This window comes from Nannospalax galili, unplaced genomic scaffold (assembly GCF_000622305.1).
Source record: "Nannospalax galili isolate Female #2095 unplaced genomic scaffold, S.galili_v1.0 scaffold286, whole genome shotgun sequence".
NCBI lineage: Eukaryota > Metazoa > Chordata > Mammalia > Rodentia > Spalacidae > Nannospalax > Nannospalax galili.
The window spans coordinates 1,581,818-1,605,776 of NW_008359442.1; the positions used below are offsets into that span (position 1 = coordinate 1,581,818).

Consider the following 23,959-nt stretch of genomic DNA (forward strand, 5'->3'; position numbering starts at 1 on the left):
TATATATACACACACACACACAATAGACATTAAATTGGGCAGGGGGCAATAAGTGGAGGTGTTGATAGGGGAGGGGATCTAAATAACATCAAATTCTATTGTATGTAAATTGCAAAAATTCAATAAAGAGAATTAGTCTTACAAGTGTATGCTTTATTTAGCTCATAGACTGGTAATTGCTTCTAGATGTTCAGAATCCTTTTTGATTAATATTACCGTGCTTTGCTTATATTCTTTCATTGTCATTGCCAAGTGTTTGGATTTTTTTCAGATTTATTTGTATTTGTGTATATGTACCCATGGAAGCCAGAAGACGGTGTTGGATCCCCAGGAGCTGGAGTTACAGATGGTTGTGAGCCACATGGGTGCTGGGAACTGAACTCAGGCCCTCTAGAAGAGCAGCAATCTCTCCAGCCCCGTGTTTGGGTTCTTTACATATGTAGCTACTTATGTATGAAGGATGAATTACTTCAGTTACCTCTTTCTGGACCTGGTCCAAAGGGTTTGAACTAAACACGTTTACAGTAGCCCCCTTAACCTGTAGGACATAATCATCATAGGATTATGTCCAATGAATAGGACAAAATGAATACAATCCTGTGGACACCTGGAGAGTGCCAAGAGCATTATAGGATTTCAAAAGGGTCCTTTACTTAAAAAAATCAAACCCTACATTACCTCATCCTTATTTTAAATACTACCTTTTAGAAGCCATTTGTTTTTATTATCTTCAGCAATTTAAATCATTATTTAAAAGCAGAACGAAGAAAATAATGTATATTTAGTGATGAAATATTTATGTAAAAACTAGAGGCTTTTTTTAGATAAGGTGGGAGAAATGAACTAGTTCATCTCCCAAGGTCCATTTCACATTCCAAATGTTGTTAGTCCTACTATTTGAAGAAAGTCATTTTCCCAGTGAAATTTTGTTAAACTGAATTCTGGCACTTCATTAAAAGTCCAAGAAATAATAGAAAAGTTGAGGGTTAGTGAAACTGTCATAGGTTAGTACTTACTAAATGTTCATAATTCAAGCAATTCCTTTCTTAGATTCAGAGGTGTCCATTTCAGATAAGCAATTTAGAAAAATAACATCTGCTGTCCTTGAGTGTTTGTACTAAGCTGGTTTTCCCGCTAATGAAGGTTTTTTGTTTTTGTTTTTTTAAGCTATACATGTTAAAACAGTTTTAATTCTTCAACAGGGGAGTTTGGTTGGCTTAGTGGACTATCCAGATGATGAAGAGGAAGATGAGGAAGAAGAAACATCCCCCAGGAAAAGACCTCGCCTTGGCTCATAAAATAATTGCTGGGGAACCCCCATCTTGTGGTCTTACTTAAATGCTGCAGCTGTTCAATGAGCTGAAAGTCTGAATCAGAAAGCTTTCTCACTTGAACTTAAATATACAAGGAGTAGCAAGGACACTCAGTTTATCAGCTAGGAGAGTTTAGTTATGTAAAAACCAGGCTTCCTAGGAACTTGATTGCTTGCTAGTAATTAAGGGATTTGCCCTTCCGGCTGTCAAAAAAGAAATTGCTGGAACCTGGGTGGTAGCTTCATAGCAAGGAAACTCTCAGGTTTTGGGACAGTTTGGGGAGGGAAATGATAAAATATTAATGCACAGTTGCTCCAGGGGGTTATCCAATCTAGAAAAAAATTTAAAAACTTCAGTTGCAAGTCTAATAACATTACTTGTATAATGGTGCTGGCCATTTAATCAGTTGCCTCTTTAAAAGAAATTTGTATGGAAAACAAAATTGAACTCTTATTAAAAATAAAGTTGTTGGGGCCATTTTTTTTAAAGATTTCACAGAAATTCAGCCTTTCAGGGTTTGAAACAGTACACACCCTGGGTAACAGCACATGGTGAGTTCTCTATACCAGGAATTTCAAATATGTAAAGAAACAAGCTGGGTTCCAAATGGACAGTTTTGTTAATTGAACTTTAAAGTCAGTACTTTTGGAGATAACTGCAGCCAAGAAACAGTCCAGTAGTATTCAAATGACCCGTTTTGGAATCTTGGGAGTAGCTAGAGCAGAAAGATTCCAACACCTGCCAGTATAATCTTTGTGGGAGAGTCTTTGATCACTTTCTGATTTGTCAGTACTTATGTCTGTGTCTTTTCATAGCTGCAGGCAAATTTTAAAATGTAATTTCTAAAGACTAATAAAGAATGGTGCTGAATTAAGTGGCAGTTAATATCTAGAAGTCATTTTGATCCAAGAGGTTATCTAAGTGTCAGAGTCACATGCAGCACATGAAGTTTTTCCATAAACAAGGGTATAACATGAAAGCTGCTTTTTTGAGAGTAGAAAGCACATTCCATGTACGTAAATGAATTAAAAATAATTGAGGCAAACAAGAGCTTTTATTTTTAGAACAGCAAATTGACTGTAAATATTTTAATGTTTGCTCATCTATGATCTGAGATCATTGCTAAGAAAAAATGTCCCCAAACTACAATTTAATGCATTGGGAAAAAAAATTCTAAAAATAGTAATTCCAGCTACAGTCTTTAGATCATCTTTGTAATGTGTTTATGGGTCCATTTTTCCTGGAATAGCTTAAAAGCAGTTTCCTGTTTTGGAGATTTTGTAGTTAATTTTAATTTTGGCTATTGTTTGGAAAAGATGGGCTGTCTGTGTAGATATGAAGTATAGTTTTTCCATAAAACAGATGTTTATTTTGTATTAAAAATACCACTGTACTTGTTTTACACCATTTGTATACATGTGGTGATATTAATGCTGAACTGTAAATTCAGGAATTAAAATGTGACCCTGTAGTTCATGACTGATGCTTGTGTTTGTTTTGTTGTAAATAAGTAAACTCTATTTTGAAATATGTCATTTTACATTATCTTTTTAAAGCCAATAAAATCCATAAAAACTTTATTGTAAACCACTAGGTGAGAAAGTCCTGCATGTGAGCATCAACTGCACTTTAACTGTCATTTCCAGAAGGTAAGCCTTGGGCAGAGAACATCGCTGCACCAAGCTATCACAGCAGGAAGCCTTCTCACCTCTGTACAAGGTGCACACATACCAACCCTGGCCTTCCACCTCATCAGAAGCCGAGCAGGATACTCAATCAACATAATAGAATTACTTTACGGACAGGCTTTCTTTCAAGCAGATTTTATCAAGTCTCTTCTTTCTTAGCTCTTAGGCATCTAAGCAGCCCAGATCTAAAATATTTTTCCTATTTTCTATTAACTCTTTTTTGACTATGTAACCTTTACATTCAAATAGGAAGTATCATCTTTGTACCTTATGACAACATCCTTTAATTTTCCTTTCTGAGAAGTTGAATCAGACTTTTAAGTCATGGGAACCTTTTCTTATAGCAGAAATGCAAATATTTTGAAAAAAAGATCCTTGGAAGGCACAAGTGGGAAGACTACATTGGCTACTGTCCTAAGTGACAATCCTTGTGCAGACTGGGGTGTTTCTGTACCTTAACTCTGTTTAGTTCAAGCCAGAACACACATTTTTCTATGTATGCCTTAGTTCAAAGCAAACAAAAAAACTGTAAACATGTATCTAATATAAAAGCTATTTTTAATAAAGTTATGTGAAACAGAGTCCTGTGTTTTAATCACTGGTTTTTCTGCAAGTTGAAGGTTGGAGCTGTGTCGCTAAAATGAACAAATTTTGTTAACCTAGTTCTGGTACTCCTTTCTAAAAGTACAATTTTAGAGTTAATCAGATAAAATTTAAAAACCTCAGGAGCAGGCCAGCACTATGGCTCAGTGGGTAAAGGTGCTTGCTGCCAAGCCTGAACTTGATACTCAGAGCCCACATGGTGGAGGTTGTCCTCTGAACTCCACATACATGCCCTGACCTGTGTATACCCATGTACATAAAATAAATGTTAGTAAAAAACATAAGTACAAAAATGATACGGGATGTCATAACACTTAAGTTTTTGAAAAAAAAAGGTCTCTTGTATTCTATCAAGCAAAGGCTAGAAACTATTCCAGGACCTTACAAAAGACCAACACTCAGTAATACCATTTCCCTCAACAGGTTCAGTTCATCCATTGTTCCTTTTGTCTATAACTTTTATAGAAAAAGTAATTATTTTCAACATCTTCCATATCTATTTTCCAAGTCTTGTTTTTCCAGCCTCAAATCTAAATCTCTTACCACTGCCTGGTACCTACTCTGGAGTGCTTCACACCTGGTAAACCCACAACTACTCTAGTCCATCCATTTCTCTCACTAAGGCAACTACACATCTTTAAAAAATGAAAATAGGGGCTGGAGAGATGGCTCAGTGGTTGAGAGCACTGCTCTTGCAGAGGATCCAGATTCAGTTCCCAGCACCCAGATGGCTGCTAACAACCATCTAGAACTCCAGTTTCAGGGGATCTGACACCTGACCTCCACAGGCATTGCATGACACGGGTGCACTTACATGCAGGCAATACACTCATACACATAAAATTTTGATCACATAACTTCACACTGCCTATATTTTAACATTTAAAGTTCACATTCCTTCCAAGGACCTACATGATCAGTACCCCACTATCTCATTTTGTGTGCCAAACCTCATCTGCATACATTCTACCTAGTTCCTCGGCATGAGCTTTATTTCCAGGTAGGACCTGAATAATTCTCTTTCCATGTGATCACCCAATCAGCTTGACCGTCCACTTGCTCAATGAAGCGTAACCACACTGCCACGCATTACTGCACCTTTCCTTCTTAATGCCGTTCCTGCTTCAATAGCCCCATGCAAGCAGGAACCCTCTCAGTCTGCTTGACTGCTATACCCTTAGTGTCTATCATAAGGCCCAGCACAAACAGTACCCACATGTGAATAAATGAATGAATGCACTATCAACTAGTTTCTCTGCCCTCTCTTCAAGAGAAAACATATTCAGAAATTTGTTTGAATTTTATTTATTTTTTCTTTTTTGGTTTTTTGAAATGGGGCTCATGTAGTCCAGGCTAGTCAAATTGCTATGTAGCTGAGAATGACCCTGAATTCTTGATCATCCTGCTTCAGCCTCCTCAGCGTTAGGATTATAGGCAAGTACCACCACACCTGGCTCTATCCAGAAATTTGTATTAAACTGATTAAGTAGCTGCCTTCCCTACTGCCCTTTACCTGTTTAAAATAATAGCAGTGACCTTGTATTTAGAAAAGCAAGTATTTGCTTGAAACTACTAGTCTTGGTTTAAGGATTGAATAATTTATTTTTAAGAAAATGGAGACTTCTGTTTTGCTAATTTTTGTTACTTATTAATAACTTCTTCTTTAAGTTTCTCTGCAAGCAGTCGCCTCTTTAGTAATGTTTGCTTCTCCTCCGCTGTCATTTCTGCTTTTTCTGTCATTTCCTTTAAAAAAGAAAAAAGAAAATATTGGCTACAACATAAAAATGAGTTTGTGTGTCTTAAAATTCCCATTATACTACCTTAACAGAACAAAGATTAAGGGCATTTTCATTAAAACTGAAAGTCAAAGACCAAGTTTCCTGACTCTCTTCCTGCAGAAGCCTTGGGTGAATGGGTTCTGACAGAACATTTCAAACACTTTGAATGGCTCAGGCAAGATGGAGCACTGACCCTTAGGACCTCGGAGCTTGAGAAATAAAATGCACAACGACACTTGTTTCTACCTCACAACTCCCATCCAAACTCTCTTCCTAGAGAGGACGAAGCAGTGGATGCACTGGCAGAATGTTAATTCAGGCGATCTACTAACAAGATTCATTAGAGGCTTCCTTGGACATAGTTAAACTGAAAATTTCACTGCCAGATGTGCATAGTTTGCTAACCAAAGCTAGCCGTACCTCCACCTCCCTGGTAGGTTTTCCTTTTTGCTCTGTATTTGGGATCTGCTTAGCCCTTAGGTCCTTTCTCATGGACATCAATTTGTCTCTCTTCTGCTTCAGATAGTGTTCTCGTTGCCGTAGCTCTTCTGTTCCAAGTGTTGACAAATTCTGGTTCAAGTAAGAGAAGGAGTTATCTAAATTCAAGTTGACATAACAAGTCGTAAATACATCTACTGATTGGTTTTTAAGTTCAAGACCGTAAGACAAGCAAATACATGTCTGTTCACATTGTTCACAGTGCCTCGCTTAGAGTTCTTAAAGTGTTCTTTACTTACCGCTATCGGTCCTTCAATGCTTGCGTGTTCTAAACCAGGAATCTTCGGACCTTTTTGTGGGAGGGAAGACGTTTCAGGCAACAGTTCCATCTTTCTTGCCAAGAGTTGTACTGACTCATTAGCAAAATGCACCTTAACTTCTGGCAGTGAGGAGTGAGACCAGTTAGGATATCATATTACATATTGTGGCACACTCACAAAATAAACATGAACACATTTTCCCTCATATTTAATCAAGCCCTAATGTCAGTACCTGTGTTGTTCCAGTACTGTGCGCAAACACAGTTGGTCTCTATCCCTAAGGAACTTGAACAATATGTTTCATCTTATAAATAATGGCACTTCAGTAAAGAGCAAGCTCACATTTGTGTAATACTATAGCTTCAGAAAGACATTCTTGTATGAAGAACAACACTGTTACACAATACAGGACACTACACAGCACACCAGTCCCTCACAAATAGTCTTTGGTTTCCAAGCTTTTGCTCACAGGTAAAAACTCTAAGTGACTATACATTTATAGAACAATTTTTAAACCAATTTTTTCTTAAACAACAGTGGGTATCAGTAATATCAGTGATACATGTGCAATTACATATTGAAGAAAACTACCAAGCAGGCAGTACCTCAAAACACACAGAACATAAGTATTCAATACTTTCTACTTGGTAACTGACAAGGTATGATTAATACTCTAATTGCTTCTGTGAGATATTTTCTATTAGAAGATGAGGTGATTTTTAAAAGGGGTTGACAAGATGGCTCAGACAATAAAGGCACTTGCTGACAAGCATGACAACATGAGTTCGAGCCTTGAGCACACATGGTGGAAGGAGAGAACCAACTCCGGCAAGTGGTCTGACCGCCACACATGAACCACAGCATGTGAACACCCCACACATACACAGTCACAAAGAAATAAATGAGTAAATCTATTTTTTTAATGGGGCTGGAGAGATGGCTCAGTGTGGTAAAGTGCTTGCTGGGCAAATATGAGAACCTGTTTGGATCCCTAGCACTGGCATTTCTAAAAGCCAATCAAGGTGGAGCCTGACTAACTCCAGTAGACAGACGGCTCCCAGGAGCTTGCTGGCCAGCCAGCCTCACCAACTGGTGAGCTCTAGGTTCTGTGAGTGACCCTATCTCCAACAATAAGGTGGAGAGCATCAGAGGCTGAAAACGCTCACGTCAACCTCCAGCCTGTACATACACACATATGGATGTGTTCTCACACACATACATACACCACACATATACACACATAATATAAAAATATATGTAAAAAGATGTGAAAAAGCCGGGCATGTATAGTCCCAGAACTCAGGAGGCAGAGGCAAGCGAATCTCTGTGAGTTTGAAACCAGGCTGGTCTACATAGGGAGTTCCACACCAAGAGAGACCTTGGTTCAATAAGACCAAAAAAAAAAGAAAAAGAAAAAAAAAATAGGATGTTAAAGATACATTGCCATTGTCAGTATATGGGCTATGAACACCGAGACAAGCAAAGATTTAATGAAAATTATACAAAGAAGTAGCAGCATAATGGAAAACCATGGTACATGGGTCTCAAAATGATCAATAATACTGCCAAGAAACTTTGCCTATGCAGGAAACTTGACAAAGGCCAAGCGAGGTGGTACATACCTTTAAACCTGGCACTCGGGAGGCAGAGGCAGGAAGATCTATGAGATCAAGGCCAGCCTGGTCTATACGGCAAGTTCCAAGCCAGCTGGGGCTACACTGAGACCCTGCCTCAAAAAGAAAGAGGAGGGAGGGAGGGAGGGAGGGAAGGGATGGAAGGGATGGAAAGGAAAGGAAGGAAAGGAAAGGGACAAACAAACTTGACAAAGGACCACAGCTCTAACACAGAGTGAGTCAACTGAGTGCAATGCCAGGGAGACAAGAAGAAAAACCTCTGCTGGCCCTTGGAGAATAAAGGAAGTGTCCGTGGAGGAGATGAGTTAGACCTAGTACTTTCAAACAAACTAGACAGAGGGCCACAGAACCTAATGAGTTTAAACAAGCTGTTGCTGAGGCGTAAAGTTAGAACAGTCATCTTTGTTGATTACTTTAGCAGAAGTAGGCTTGTCCCCAAACACAGAACCACAGACTGGCGGAGCCCACACTGGGAAGCACTTCTTTCCAGTGCACACAATCACTCAGAACACTTCAGGCCTTGAGTTGGTTAGGTATGAGCATATATTCTCTCAAGTCTAGAAGAAGCACTTGAAACCAAAACACCTTTAGCTTTTCCCATTAAAAAAAAAAAATACTTTACTATTTTTATGTGTATGCCTACATGTAGGTAAGTATACCCATGTCATGCAATGCCTGCTGAGGACAGAAGAGGCTGTCGGATCCCCTGGAACTGGAGTTACGGACCCACATGGCAGCTTTTCTCATTTTTAAGAAGGATCAGAAAGCCTAAAGAATTATCAACCCCTATCTAGCAACTCCATCAAGAAACAGATGCTGTTAATTTCAGCAGGAACATGAGCAAAGGCACAAAAAAAGGTCAAAAACCTTGATTCTTCTAAAACTAGATCTTAATAGAGTTCCATTACTTTGCATGAAGTGATTCCCAATACATTTTTGAAGTTCTGAGAATTTAAAATATTACTTTTGAAATTAATTATATGTGGTTTGTGATGAAATTTTGTCTTTGTTGTGGGTTACTGTTGTTTGCTTTTGTTGTTGTTGTTTATTTTCTCATGTAACCCAGACTGGCCATGAACTCTCCACATAGCTTGCCTCCACCTACCAAGTGCTGGGATTGCAGGTATGTGCTATCATGTCCTCATGAGCTTTTCTCTAGCTTTACCCCCTAGTCAAATCAGGAACTATAGAGCACATTAAAATAAAGCACAGAAAATTATCTAAAGCAAGAAGTATCAGATATAATTGAAATGAAGTCATTTCTCCTTACAAGCTAGAATGTGAGGGGGAAAAACACTAAGAGTAAAGAAGTAAGGGAACTTTATAAATCTGTTTCTGTGACTGTTTTAACTAAGATTCGAATTCCTTCAAAGTCAGCGGGTAATATAAGGAAACTAGAAATAGAAAGGAACTTTCTCGATTTGATAAATATCTACAATTTAAAAAACAAATGGGCTGAAGGGATGGCTTAGCAGTTAAGAACATGTATTGCTCTTCCAGAGGACTTGAGTTCAAGTCTCAGCACCACACCAGGTAGCAAACAACCACCTGTAATTCCAGCACTAGGTGATCTGATGCCTCTGACCTCTGTGGGCTCCAGTACTCATGTACGCACATGCACGCACCCACATGCACATATACATATACAATTAAAATAAATCTTTAAAATAAACAGTAGCTGAAGAGATGGCTCAGTGGTTAAGAGAATTTCCTGCTCTTCCAAAGAACCATGGTTCAGTTCCTAGCACCCACTTAACAACTATCCCTAACATCAGTTCCAGGGGCTCTGAAACCCTCATGTGGCCTCTGTAGGCATTACATGCACATGGTGCACTTTCATGTACACAGGCAAAACACTCATTCACATAAAAGAAAAATAAATGAAACATTTAAAAACAAACAAGGCAAAAGTCTTTAATCCCAGCACTGGGGAGTCGGAGGCAAGTGGTTCGAGGCCAGCCTGGGCTACATCCCATACTTAATGGTATAGAACTAGAAGATTTCTCACTAAGAACAAGAGCAAAGCTGGAACGTGCCTTCTCTTACCATCCCAACCACTCCAGTTCAACGTCCACTAAGACAGAAACAGGAATCAAAGGCCACTGACTAGGAAGGAAGAAATAAAGCTTCTTTATAGATTACATGATCATCTATATAGAAAATCTTAAAAATTGACAAAAAAAAATGGAGTAACTCATTATAGCAAAGTTATAGAATACAAGACACAAAAGCCTGTCACTTTTTCACCAGTAATGAACAAGTGAAACTTGAAATTAAAAGCACAATACCATCTACATTAGTACCCCAAAAGTGAAATAGGTATAAAATTTAACAAAATATATATGAACAAAACATTTTAATGAAAGAAATCAAAGAACTAAATAAACGGATATACTCCATGTTCATGGACAGAAAGATTCAATAATGTCAAGATGACAGTGGTCTAGGATACAAAGCAATTCCAATCAAAATCCCAGCAGGCTGTTTTTGTAAGCACTGATAACCTGACTCTGGAGTCTGAGAAGTAAGAGAAGACCAACCAAACCTGTGCTGAAGAGGAAAATAGGGGACTGAGCTGCACAACTCTGGGTCTCACTAAAAAGCCACAATAAAGGTGGCATGGGAAAAAAGGTCAAAGGAGTATAATAGAAAGTCTACAAACACACCTACATAAATAAGGTAGCTTTCAACAAGTGGTGCTGGAATAACTAGGCATCTACATGTAAGAAAAAATCAATTTAAAACACACACCTTACACCTTTCACAAAAAATAACTCAAAATGAATCATAGGCTTAAGTGTAAAATGCAAAACTTCACGGTGATAACTCCTAGATGACAACATGAGCATGTCCAAATGCCCAAGTGGTATGGTGATGACCTTCAGTTAGAATTTCAGAGTCACACATATCATGAAAGAAACCATTGATTTGCGGGAATTCATCAAAACTTAAAACTTCTGGGGTTGGCAGAGTACATGATATCATGCACAAAGCCCTGGGTTCAATCCTCAGTACTGCACAACAGACAGGGGGACAAATGCCTGTGATCCCAGCACTTAGGAGGTACAGGCATGAAGAGCAGGTGCTCAGGGTCATCCTTTGCTACAGAGAGTTCAAAGACTGTCTGGGATACATGAGGCTCTATTAAAAAAAAAAAAAATCAAAGTTTGGGTGTGGTAGTGCATATCTTTAATCCCAACACTCAAGAGGCGAAAGCAGGTGAATTTCTATGAGATCAAGGCTATCCTAGTCCATATAGCAAATTCCAGGCCAGCTGAGGATACAGGGAGACCCTGTCTCAAAAAAAAACAAATAACAACAACAAAATCCACAAGTAAAATAATAAACCAAAGACTTTAAGAGATACATAACCAAATATACAGTGGTAAACAATATGAGCAAAACAATAAGATACTATTGTGCACCTATCTGAATGGCACAAATCTGTAACAGTGACATCATCAAATGCTGGTGAGGATGTGGAGCAACAGGAACACTTTTTGCTGCTAAGAATGCAAAATGGGTGGAGCATCTAGTGTACACACAGCTGGCAAATTTTCAATTGGATAAAATGTCTGCTTCTAGGGGTGGAACACACATCTGCTACTGTAGACCAGACCAACCCCTGTGGCACGGGAGACTATAAGCCCCAATGGGAAGCCACTGCAACTGTTTTGTTAGATGGATGTGATGCACCTGCTAAAGTATCATCCAAGCACTGGTGTTTACACCCATAGGTTAAGTTATTATAGCAGCCACTGTTTAGATGTTCTTGCTTCTTGCTGTTTGTGTTTTTATAGTAGATAGAATTCTCCTGAAATGAACCAACAACCCATGGAGAACTGACAACACAGAGACCCGAAAGCTCAGTGTCTTACCACAATGGGAGGAAGATCATCCCACACCTACCACATCCTCCAAGGCTCAGGAACTTTTGCGGAAGAGGTTGGTGGAAAGAATATAAGAACCGGAGGAAGGGATAGAGTGTTAAGTGGAAGTGTCCTCTGACCACTCTTCCTACAAGCATAAGTCACACCTCCTTCCCATGCTCATCAAGGAGTCAAGGGGGGTGTCAGTTACCCCTTCCACCCAATCAGTCAACCTTAGCTGCATGTGGGGGAGGGGGATAAGGATATATAAGCCGAGAGTGCCAGGAGGCACCTCTCTAACCATTTTCTGCAGCTATCGGATAGTCACAGCATCTATATTTGAGTGTGGACTTTCCAGTGTAGTCATAAATGGGGGCTCCCACTCCTCTGTAAATAAATCCCCACACTACGCTCTGCTTAAAAAAGAAAAGAAAAGAAAATGATAGGTGTTTGGATAGATAGATGAGAGGGATCTGACTAAACTGCAAATGGATGGACTTGCACTGGGGAATGTCTGGGGACACTGACTTGCCACAGAGGGCCTTACCCAAGACAGGGTTCCAGTGGGGGGGTTATGGGAGGGTGCTGGTGGGGACAGGACTATAAAGATGACTCAGATTGTTTGTGATATTCTGTATGAAATACAATAAAATTTAATAAAAACAAATTTTTAAAAAAGAACGCAAAACGGAAAAGACACTTTGGTAGTTACAAAATGAAATATACTCTTCATGCACTTACCATACAATCCAGCAAATGCCCCTGATATTTACCTAGGGGCAGTAAAAACTTCTTGTACACACACATCTTTGAAGGTGTTTATAGCAATGTTATTTTTTTAATATTTTATTTATTATTTTTATTATTTTATGTATATGAGTGTATTGCCTGCATGTATGTGAGTGTATCCATGTCATGCAATGCTGCGGAGATCAGAAGAGGGCTTCAATTTCCCCTGGAACTGGAGTTAAGGATGGTTTGTAGCCACCTGGTTCAATTCCCAGGTCCTCTGCAAGAGCAGTAAATGCTCTTAACCGCTGAGCCATCTCTCCAGCCCCAGCAATGTTATTTACAATTGCCAAAACTTGGAAGTAAGCAAGATGTTCTCCAGCAGGTAAATGAATAAACCATGGCACAGCCAGACAATGGAATATCACTAAATGCTAAGAAAAATGAACCATCAAGCCATGACAAGATAGAGAGAAACCTTAAATGCCTACTGTTTAATTTTTAAGAAGGAAGTGATTCTGAAAATTGCATAGCATATTTCTAACTATAGGACACATTCTAGAGAAGGGAAAACTACAGAAACGGTAATAGTAGTAGTTTCCAGGGACTGCTAGGGGAGAGAGAGATAAACAGGCAGAGCACAGAGGATTTAGGGAACAATGAAGCTACTCTGTACACTATAACGGTAGAGATGTCATTACACATCTGTACAAGAGTAAAGCTCAATGTAAATGATGGATTGGGGGGACAATGACATGTCAATGTTTTACCAAGAGGAACTACAATCCAGTGGGGAATGCTGAGAGTGGAGATTATACATATGTAGGGATAGGGGCAATATGCAAAAATCTCTATATCCTCTGCTCAATTTCCTGTGAACCCAAATTGTCTAAAACGCATTTTAAAAAATTAAAGTTGTTCTCTGACTAAAAAAAAACAAAAAAAAAAAACAATGGTTAAACATAAGATATCTCTCTCTCTCTCTCTCTCTCTCTCTCTCTCTCTCTCTCTCTCTGAAAAGGCTCTGTTACAGGGTTTGGTTTGTAGCCACTCCACCCTCCACAGCCTTCTGGATGCAAGGTTACAGGTGCAGACTATCACACCTGACAAGAGCATCTTCTAAAATATAGAAGAACATAGGATTTAGGGTCAGAAGGCTAAGGTAAGTCACAATCTCAGCACTTAAGAGCTCAGTAATCTTGGACAAGTCACTTCCTTGAATTACTTGGTTTAAAAGATTTAAAAGGAAAAAGAAAAAAAAAGGAGCATATTTGCCTCACACTCCTTTTTTTTCAAATGAGAAGGGGACAATGACTTAAAAACAGGAATCTGGGGGCTGGAGAGATGCCTCAGCAGTTAAAGAACACTGGTTGTTCTTGCAGAAGACCTGAGTTCGAATCCCAGCACCCACATGACAGCTAACAACTCCAGTAACTCCAGTTCCAGGGGATCTGACAGTCTCTTCTGTCCTCCACAGGCACTGCATGACATGGGTGCACTTACCTACACACAGGCAATACATGCATACACATAAAATAAAAATAATAAATTTTTTTAAATATTTAAAAAAAATAGAAATCCATGATGAAATAAAAATTAACTCAGGATCATGATTCAATTTCTATTGCAGAATTGTTGTTCTCTTCTACAGAATAAGAAATCAAAATAGCGGCTGAGAGAGAGCTCAGTGGTTAAGAGCATTGGCTGCTCTTGCAAAGGATCTGGGTTCAGTTCCCAGCACCCACATAACTAACATCCGTCCATAACTCCAGTTCCAGGGGATCCAATGCCGTCTTCTGACCTCTGCGGGCATTGCCCAACAGAGGTACACTTGCATACATGCAGGAAAACACTCATACACATAATTTTTTTTTTAATTTAGTATTACCTTTCCAAGTTCAGCTTGCTGCTCATGAACACCAAATGTTTTATCATCTTGCATGATACAGATACGGCACAAAAGTCAGTAGCTCCCTCAAAGAATTCATTACTCTTTGTATTCCAGGCTTCACTTAGAAATATGGGAAGTATATTCACTTCCAGCTGGGTTTTTTCCTACTTGCAAACTTAAATGAGCCGCACAAAGAATCTTAAATACCAAAGCCACTCAAGACTCCCATGGTTTCTGAAGATTAAACGTATACCAGAGTATAACATATTCTACAGTATTTCTGTACTCACAAAGGTGCAGCACAGTTCAAGCTCACCTGTAGGCGGCTGGACAAAAGGTTCACCATCCCCTTGGGAATTACTCATCTTCGCAGCTTCACTGCTGCACACTGGCACGTCTTCCATTTTAGCCTCAGATGTCTTCAGGATTCATAACACAATTGAAAAAGATAAAAACAGTTTAGATTCATTCTGATCAATTCACCAGTTATGGGGATCCAAAGATGTTTTTTAAAATGTCTATCCACTGACTAGATAATGACTAGGAGATTCTATTTTCTCAGAGTTTTAAAAAGCTACTAGCAGTTTGCAGCTCCTATTTTCTGAGTCGGGGAAATATTCTATTTCAAATCATGCAGTGATAATGATAGCCAGTATGATCAGGATTTGGGATTTAGAAAGAACAAAGTCCAAAACCAGGCTTTACCTTCACTATTTATGTGACCTGAAGCAAGACACCAAGACACATACTAGAAGAAATAAAACCATTGGGTTTTTTTTTTCCACTTGAAATACACCATTTCTTTGAAATGCCTGAAGAAGCCATAAATTCATTTATTTTCATTACTAAAAATGGAAGAGCATACTTAAAACTAGTGAAATCATTTATCTTGGAAAGAAAGTAAACTAATGATAATTCATTTTCCTTAAAAATAGAAGAAAATTAGATTACATGTAGCTTATCAGGCAACTCACAGATTTCGAAGTCAAACTCCCCTGAGCACCGAGTGATGAAAAAGATGAGGCTCATTATTCTCAGCATCTCTACTTTCCTGTTTTAAATTTCCATAATAAAGTCTCAAAAGAAAAAAATCCAATCATATATCCTAAAACATAGTAGCCAAGAAAACTAATATGGTTTGCATATAAAAAGGAAAGTCAGGGGCTAGAGAAATGGCTCAGCAGTTAAGAGCATTAGCTGCTCTTGCAGCAGACCCAGGTTCTATTCCCAGCACCCACATGGCAGCTAACAACCATCTGTAACTCCACTTCCAGGGAATCTATCACCCTCTTCTGACCTTTGTGGGCACTGCATGATATGGGTGCACTTACATACATGTAGGCAATACATTCATACACAGAAAATAAAATAAAATTTAAAAAAGAAAGTTAAAAATAATATCCTCTTGCCAGGCGTGGTGGTGCACAACTTTAATCCCAGCACTCAGGAGGCAGAGGCAGGCGTCCATATATGTAAGTGTACCTGTGTAGTGCAATGCCTGTGGAGGTCAGAAGAGGGTGTTGGATCCCCTGGAACACCAAGAAAGCTGGGACTACAGAAAGACCCTGTCTCAAAAAGACAAAAAATAAATAAATAAATAAATAAATAAATAATATCCTCTCATAAGTTTGCACTAGTTTCTGTTCTACACTTCTGTATTTATTTTTTAAGTATTTTATTTATTATTTTTATTTTATGTGTATGAGTATATTGCCTCCATATATGTAAGTGTACCTGTGTAGTGCAATGCCTGTGGAGGTCAGAAGAGGGTGTTGGATCCCCTGGAACTGGAGTTATGGACAGTTTTTAGCTGCCATGTAGGTGCTGGAAATCGAACCTGTGTCCTTTTTAAGAGCAGCCAGTGTTCTTAACTGTTCAGTCACCTCTCCAGTCCCTAAATTTATCTTTATAACCATAGATTAGTACTGCACTCAACCTTGGTCAGTGAAACTTTTTTTGCAGTGGGCAGTGGTTAATGAAGAGGCTTATAAGTGGACAAAGTGCTGAGATGAAATGAATGCTGAGTGTTCAGCCTAAAACCAGGACATCTATAGCATATTCCCAAACCCACCCCAAGGCTTAGGAACATCATGGAAGAGGAGGTGGGAAGAATGTAAGAACTAGAGGATGCAGAGGAGGACTTGGAAACACTGACCTCTGGACATGACATTATTCTTTCCAAGATAAATGACTTCACTGCTGCACTCAAGAACTCTCAGCAGCTGTGGCTATCTGCACAAGACAGAGTCCATCCACGTTCCAGCACAGATGGGGAGGGGCTCATGAGGCCCTACCTCCAGCTAGGAGCCACTGGCATTTAACGGCAATGACCACTTGGAGCAATTTTCTTCAGGGGTGCAGCCAGTGGCAAGAAGCATGCTTCAGGAAGTAAGTCCACAGCCATGCTCGAGCAAGCAACCCTAACGAAACTCAGTAGGTCATTTTACAAAGACATGAAAAGGGGGCTGGAAAGATGGCCCAATGGTTAAGAGCACTGGATGTTCTTGCAGAGGACCTGGGGTTGATTCCTAGCACCCACACGGCGGCTACCAACCATTCATAAGTCCAGTTCCAGAGGATTCAATGCCCTCTTCGGACCTCCGCAGGCATTGCACAACACAGGTACACTTACATGCACACATGCAATAAACTCATACACAAAAAATAAAATTTTAAAAAGTAAAATATTTTAAAGACAAATTTAAATATAAATTCGAGAAAATAAGACTACTCTGAAGACACACGTTAAACGGCCACAGCATCCTGACCGTGCAAAGGTAGTATAATCACTTGTTCCTTAAGATGTACGTAGTTCTATAGAACCTTAAATGTTAACTGTAAAAAACAGGTGTAAACTCAGCAAAAGACAATACCAATAAAATACACATCTGCTGTGGCTATGTTCTGTAAGCACCTGCTTTTGTCGCTTCCTTTCTTCTTCCTGGTCATATTCCTCTTTTGATTTTCTAAAATACACAAAAATAAGATAGATAAGTAAATTTTCTTATCAAAAACAAACATGCAACATGTAAACCTGAGATTACATATGGGCAGGGCATTTTACACACAAAGATGGAAAAAAAACAGGCCTTGCTCTAAAGTACAGCAAATTATAAATAGTAATATAAAATATTACTTACCCAATAAACCCTAGCTGAACAAAGACCAACAGGTTTGAAATCTTAAGGCCCCACCCCTTCTTTTCGGCTAGCATACAAACTGATGGGCTACACCCAAGTTTTAATGGCAAATCCCACTAGTAAAGACACATTCTGACCAGGAGTAGTGGGCACAATCCTATCGTTTGAGAGGCAGAGGCAAAAGGATCAGGAATTCAAGGTCATTCTCAACTATATAGTGAGTTCAAGACTAGTCTGGGCTATAGGAGACCCTGTCCAAAAAAAAAAAAAAATTCCTTCTTCTTGACAGGAGCTGTTGTTTCTCATTCTAGTTTGTCTGGTGGCATCTGAGCATTCACAAAGCAGTCTTGAAGCCTGTGTCCCAAAATCTATCAGTTTCTGTAAGCAGTTCATGGGGCCCTTTAATTTGGGAAAAGAGTTGAGGTCAACTATCTGACATGTTCATATCTAAGTTCTAATACTTACAGAGTTATCAAAAGCTTTTAGAAAATAAAATCTAAAAGTACTATGCCAATCAATCTGATTCATGATAGGTCAGTCCAAGTAAGAGGGTCCCCCACCATCCTTATAAGATTAAGGAACTAGCCACAATTGGAGGGATCGGGTGTAGTAAACTCTACTTGATTGCTGGAGAGGGGTACCAATCAGTTTCTAGCACACCAATCTGTCGATGCAACCACTGCAAGTCAAACTTTACCAGTCCTTTGATACAAATCCCCATCCCTCTTAAACCTGTAAACTAAACAATGCACTGTTAGGAAAGAGCATGTTTGTCACCCACATATCTGCTTCCCTCCCCACAACCACTTAAAGTCCATGAAATTAAGTCCTAAGTCCTAGAACTCACACCAGTGTTTCCCACTAGGTCCATCCTTCTAACCACTATCCAGGGCCCTAATCTACAGATGACACAGTGACTACAGGTATCCTTTCCCCTAAATCAAATACATTCTAAAAGGAGATTTTACAAATGGGTATTGTTGAGCAGGGTGGCACATGCCTTTAAAGCCAGCACTCCAGATGCAGCGATAGGCAGATCTCTGTAAGATAGAGGCTGGTCTACGTAGTAAGTTCCGGGCTACGTGGGGCCACAGGGAGACCCTGTCTCAGAAAAATTAATTAATTAATTAATTAATTAATTAATAATAGTATTGGGTGTCCTATTCCCCTTCCCTTTCAAACTCCCACAATGACAAGAGGCAATGGCTTCAAGGGAAAAAGAAATGCCCACTAACCTTTCCTGGTTAAAATGCTGCTACCTGTACACCAGGGATCTGGCTGAGACTCATACAACTGGGCAGAAGATGTTATCTGGGATAAACATCTCCAACTGTCCTCCCTCCCTTGTAGGCTACCTGTTGCTATGCAGCTGGTGGAGTATGGATGCCCAGCCTCTCTGCAAGACCCAAAATGAGCCACCTCCAATACAGAGATCTAGAAGCCAGAGAAAATCCTACACAGTTCACTCTACCCTTCTCCAGCAATCAGGTGGAGTCCACTGTAACATCTCCATTGGTGTCCCTAAGCCCTATGATAAAGGACATGTGGGAGTTGGGGGAGAGCCTCTCACTTGGGCTGATCCAGCAGCACAAGTCATATGAAAAAAGTTTTTTTGTACATTAAGAAATATATATATACATATGAGGCTGGAGATACGGCTCAGCAGTTAAGAACAATGGCTATTCTTGCAGAGGACCCAGGTTCAGGTCCCAGTACCACATGGTGGCTAACAACCACCTGTAACTCCAGTTGTAGGGGATCTGATACTCTCTTCTGTCCTCTGCTGGCATTGCACACACAGGTACATTTACACACAGGCAAAAGATTCACACATCAAATAAAAAAAATTTAAATATGTAAGTTGGACACCTCTAATCTGAAAATCCAAAATACTCTAAAATAAAAAATTTTGGCACACCAACACATTGTTCAAAAAGTTTCAAATTCTGGAAAGTTTAGATTTTGGATTTTCTGATTAGGGATGCTCAACCAGCAAGGTTTATGCAAATATTCCAAAATCTGAAATCTGAAACATTCAGATCCTAAGCATTTGGATAAGAGACACTCAACCTGTGTATATATAGCTTTAAAAATGACAGCTCTTTTTGATGGTCTTCAGTATAAAAAACTTAAAGATATTTTACTAGTTAATACTTTCTAGGTAAAAGCTTATATACATGCAAATTATATAATATTACTAATGACTCATTCAAAAATAGGTGAAGAAGCATACCTAAGAACTTCCCGTAAGATTTTCATCTCTTCCTGTTCAAGGTCACTCACCACATCAGCACCATCAGTTAAACAGTCAGGTAATACACCTGTTTAAAACCAAACACCACATGGAAGACTATCAACTCAACTGAAAACACTTCTCAAGGCTCTAGTTCATCAAGTAAAAATTAGTTTACAATTTGATACTTAAAAAAAAATTCAAAGCACTTATCCTTTAAATTATCAGCTTTAGGAGCTGGGAAGATTGCTCAGCGGTTAAGAACACTTGCTGCTCCTCCAGAGGATCTAGGTCTGATTCCCAGTACCTACATGGCAGCTAACAACCATCCATAACTCCAGTTCCAGGGATCCGACACCCTCTTCTGGCCTCTCCAGGCTTTGCTTGATATGAGTGCACTTACATACATGCAGGCAAAACACTCATACACATAAAAAATAAAAATAAATTTAAATAAATTTAAATTATCACTTTTTTTTTTTTTTGGTCTTTTTGAAACAAGGTCTTCCTGTAGCCCCAGCTGGCCTAGAACTTACTATGTAGACTAGACTGGCCTTGTACTCCTAGAGATCCACCTGCCTCTGCCTCCCAAGAGGTGGAATTACAGGTGTGTGCCACTACACACGGCTATAAATTACCAATTTTATAGCTTTCTCACATCTTAGAGAATAAAGACCACAAAAACTACCCTCAACTTTATCTAGAAATACCTCTCTGTAATTACCTGTGTTGGCTATTTAAAATAACAATGATTGATGCTGATACCTAACTCAGTGGTAGAGCCTTTGCATAAGCCCTGGCCTCAATGCCCAGCACCGAAAAAAAAAAAAAAACCTGAGTTTGATCCCTGAGCCCCACTTGATGGAAGGAGAGAACCAACTCCCACAAATTGTCCTTTGACCTTCACATGCACACTGTGGTGTGTTCTCCCCCACCCCGTCCCCGTCCCTGTCCCTCTCTGACCCTTTCTGGCCCTCCCTCCCTCTCTCTTGCGTGTGCATGCACACATACACAAAGTATTTTTAGAGGCAAATTTTAAAATATAATTTTTAGGCCAGGTGTGATGGTGTACACCTTTAATCCCAGCACTTGGGAGGCAGAAGTAGGCCTCCAATCAAAGCACTTAGGAGGCAAAGATAGGTGGATCTCTGTAAGATCCAGGCCAGCTGGGTCTATATACCAAGTTCCAGGTCAGCCAGGGCTACACAAAAAGATCCTGGATCAAGATTAAAAAAAAATAATAATAATAGAAATTTTAAAAACTGTATGGTAATAAAAATTATTAATACAAGTTACTGTCTTACATCTGAGGATAATCATTTAGCTAGGGTTAATAAATGTTCTCAATGGTAAACCTTAATTGGGAAGTTAATAAGACAAAATAGTGTTTTGTTAAATTAAAACAGCATCTGATGTTCTCCATTTAAACTACAACCAATGTTACTGGAAAGGGCCCTCCTTCCTATGTTTAGCAATAGCATGGTGCTAAATACTTTGGGGATGTAAAGATCAGTAATAAAATCTTTGTCCCTGAAACATCTGTTCTGCATCTGTTCAGGGACTGGCTTATTACTTAAGTCACAATAGTGCCAATCTTGGCCCAAAGCAAATAAAAATCCATAAGAAGTAGTTTTCAAGGATGGTTTAATTTACCTCTTACCTTCCTGATAAGTAGGCAGGCTGGTCATGGGTGTTCTGTTCGTCTCCATAATAATTATACTCTACAACATTAGCAGAATGTATCTTCGGTTTTGCCTTCCATTTCTTTATACAAAACTGACCATGGGATTTTGGACCTGCTCTAAGTACTTTGATTATCTAATCCCCTTGATGCTCACATGCATTTTTTTTTAATTCAACATTTTGTTCTGAGGTAATTTCACAGTCACATGCAGAAAGATGCCACGTACGCTTTACCTGTTTTCCCCAGTGATAACACCTTGGAAAACTAGTGCAATCTAACAGTCAGGAAATTACATCCATATAACTCATCACTCTCGAGTGGAATTTTGCTCAATCAAAAGATATAAAATTATTATTCCCCTGACAATCTTTCTAAGGAAAATTGAAAGCAGTGAGGGAGGAAATACTTCAAAACCATCAAAATCAAGCTCTGACTTGCATTTTCTCCAAATACTTTGATAAAATACAAACAAGAGAATCTTCACATTTTTCTTACTAGAAATACAATTTCCAAAAAGCTTGTTTTGAGTAGAACTGACACTAATCTAAGGTAAACTTACCTTGAATGTAAGCTAAGCAACATTCTTAAAATACAAGTATTAAAAGTTCTATTGCAGGAACGATTAGTTTACATTGAAATGTAGGGCAAACTATCCCACAGTGTGAGTTGACAGCAGTCACTGTTCCACATCATCCCTGCCTTCCTCCCCTCCCAAATATAAACTAGGTTTTGTGCAGTCATCAGGCAGCCAGTCACTAAAGGTCAGGCCTGCCCTCATCCCAGGACAGTTGATTGGCTCAAGCCAATCATAATGGACTCATGCCCCACCAGATAGTTTAAGAAAGACAAGTGACCCCATCCTGATCAAGAGGGCCTCGGGGAAGTCTCTTAGAGGGCTTCCTTGAAAACGTTTACCTTGCTAACAAAAAGCATTACACAAGAGAAATATTCCTTTTCTTCATGAAACCATTGAGCCTGCACTGGACACAGCCTACGTCAATCAGAAGAAAAGATGCTTGGGATGGCAGAGTTTAAAAAGGAAGCCTGTCAGACACCTTGAATACATCAGAGTCACTAAAGTAACCAAATCTGGACCTGTCTTCCCTCCCTCCTTTTCTCTGTACTTCTTTGTCTGTACGTCAATTCTGTCTAACTGCTTAGGGTCATTTTCACTGGGATGCTCTTTTACTGGCAATCTGAGGCATGTAGCTAATACAAGCCACAGTTATTTATTGTCTTTTTATCAAAATCTAGTTTTGTTAATGTCAAACTGAAAAACTAGAGTCCACTGAACAAATTCATTATTTCTTTTATCAAACTTATACCTCCTAAAACATGTTTTGTACTATAAAATAATTATCCCCCAAATCAAAATAAAGCATAATTTCAAGAATATTGAGAAGTATTCTAATTCACTTTCTTTTGCTGTGATAAAACCCTTATTCATTAATAAGGGAAGTCAGGGCAAGAATGCAAGGCAGGAACTGAAGCAAAAACCACAGAGAAACACAACTTACTGGCTTGATTCACCCTTCCCCCTGGCTTGTTCAGCTCCTTTTCTCATACAGCCCAGGCCCACCTGCTCAGGATGGCACCACCCACAGTGGGCTGGGCCCTCCTACATCAATTAGCAATCAAGAAAATGCCCCATAGACAATCCAGTCCTCAGTTAAGGGTCCCTCTTCCCAGGTGTCTCTAGTTTGTGTCAAGCTGACAAAAACTAACCACTGCAAGAGGAAAGACCTTTAGAGAACAAGGCATGGTGCAAAGACAAAAATGGAACTCTTCCAAATTCATTTACATCAAATAATTCCACTGCATTATGGAGCCTTCAGGGTTAGTGTGGTATTCTCTCCTACCCACTGGCAACTCTATTACCTGCTGTAAAAAACATGGTACTTCAAAGCATGCGCTAAGGTGGTGGCTGGCTCTAAGGGATAGGTCTCTATTCACATAGTCAAAAGAAAGAACACTCCAACAAAAGTTCTACAACATTCTGATATTTGTCTTGTAACAACAGAAGCTCTATTTGGGGGGCCAGCAAGACGGCTTAGCAGGTAAAGGTGCTTGTTACCAAGTGTGACAACCTTAGTTCAATCCCTGGAACTAACATGGCAGGAGAGAACTGACTTCTGAAAATTGTCCTCTGATCTCCACATGTGCATCATAGCACATACACCCACACATGTACATGCCTGTGTGAATGCATATACAAAATAAATTGTTGAAAGCAAAAAAAAGCTCTATTTGTTCCATGCTCCACACCCGCAAGAGCAAACACTATAATTAAATACAACTTTCACATCTTTAACAAAGGAAAAGTCTTTCTGCCAAACTAGGGAAAAGGTATTGAACATCAGTGTGGTCCCAGGACCAGCAACTCTGGCAGTACCTGGGAATGTGTTAAAAATGCAAATTATCGGGCTGGAGAGATGGCTCAGCTGTTAAAAGCACTGGCTGCTCTTGGAGAGGACCCAGATTCAATTCTCAGCACCCACATGGCAGCCAACAACCATCCGTATCTCCAGTTCCAGGGGATCCAAAGCCCTCCTCTGACTTTCAAAGGCACTGCACGACATGGGTGTCCTTACACACACGCAGGCAATACACCATACACATAAAATAAAAATAACAATTTT

General features: G+C 39.4%; 2 protein-coding genes across 5 annotated transcripts in view; one reads left to right on the forward strand and one right to left on the reverse strand.

Moving 5' to 3' along the window:
- Window positions 1-3,582, forward strand: part of Ppp4r3b (protein phosphatase 4 regulatory subunit 3B) — a 59,387-nt gene extending 55,805 nt beyond the window's left edge. For all 3 annotated transcript variants that reach the window (XM_008823000.3, XM_029558634.1, XM_029558633.1), the window contains one exon: window positions 1,203-3,582. In XM_008823000.3, the coding sequence (XP_008821222.1) occupies window positions 1,203-1,298 (96 nt within the window). In that variant the 3' untranslated portion in view covers window positions 1,299-3,582. The remainder of the gene's footprint in view (window positions 1-1,202) is intronic.
- Window positions 3,583-5,180: 1,598 nt separating this feature from the next.
- The window catches only part of Cfap36 (cilia and flagella associated protein 36), a 35,665-nt gene continuing 16,886 nt past the window's right edge, over window positions 5,181-23,959 (reverse strand). The window contains exons 5-10 of one of the 2 annotated variants that reach the window (XM_008823002.3): window positions 19,637-19,724; window positions 17,178-17,229; window positions 14,580-14,682; window positions 6,120-6,169; window positions 5,803-5,952; window positions 5,181-5,347 (exon numbers count right to left, since the gene is read on the reverse strand). In XM_008823002.3, coding sequence (XP_008821224.1) covers window positions 5,246-5,347; window positions 5,803-5,952; window positions 6,120-6,169; window positions 14,580-14,682; window positions 17,178-17,229; window positions 19,637-19,724 — 545 coding nt within the window. In that variant the 3' untranslated portion in view covers window positions 5,181-5,245. Of the gene's footprint in view, window positions 5,348-5,802; window positions 5,953-6,119; window positions 6,260-14,579; window positions 14,683-17,177; window positions 17,230-19,636; window positions 19,725-23,959 lie in introns of both variants that reach the window. The other variant, XM_008823001.2, reaches the window with a different exon arrangement.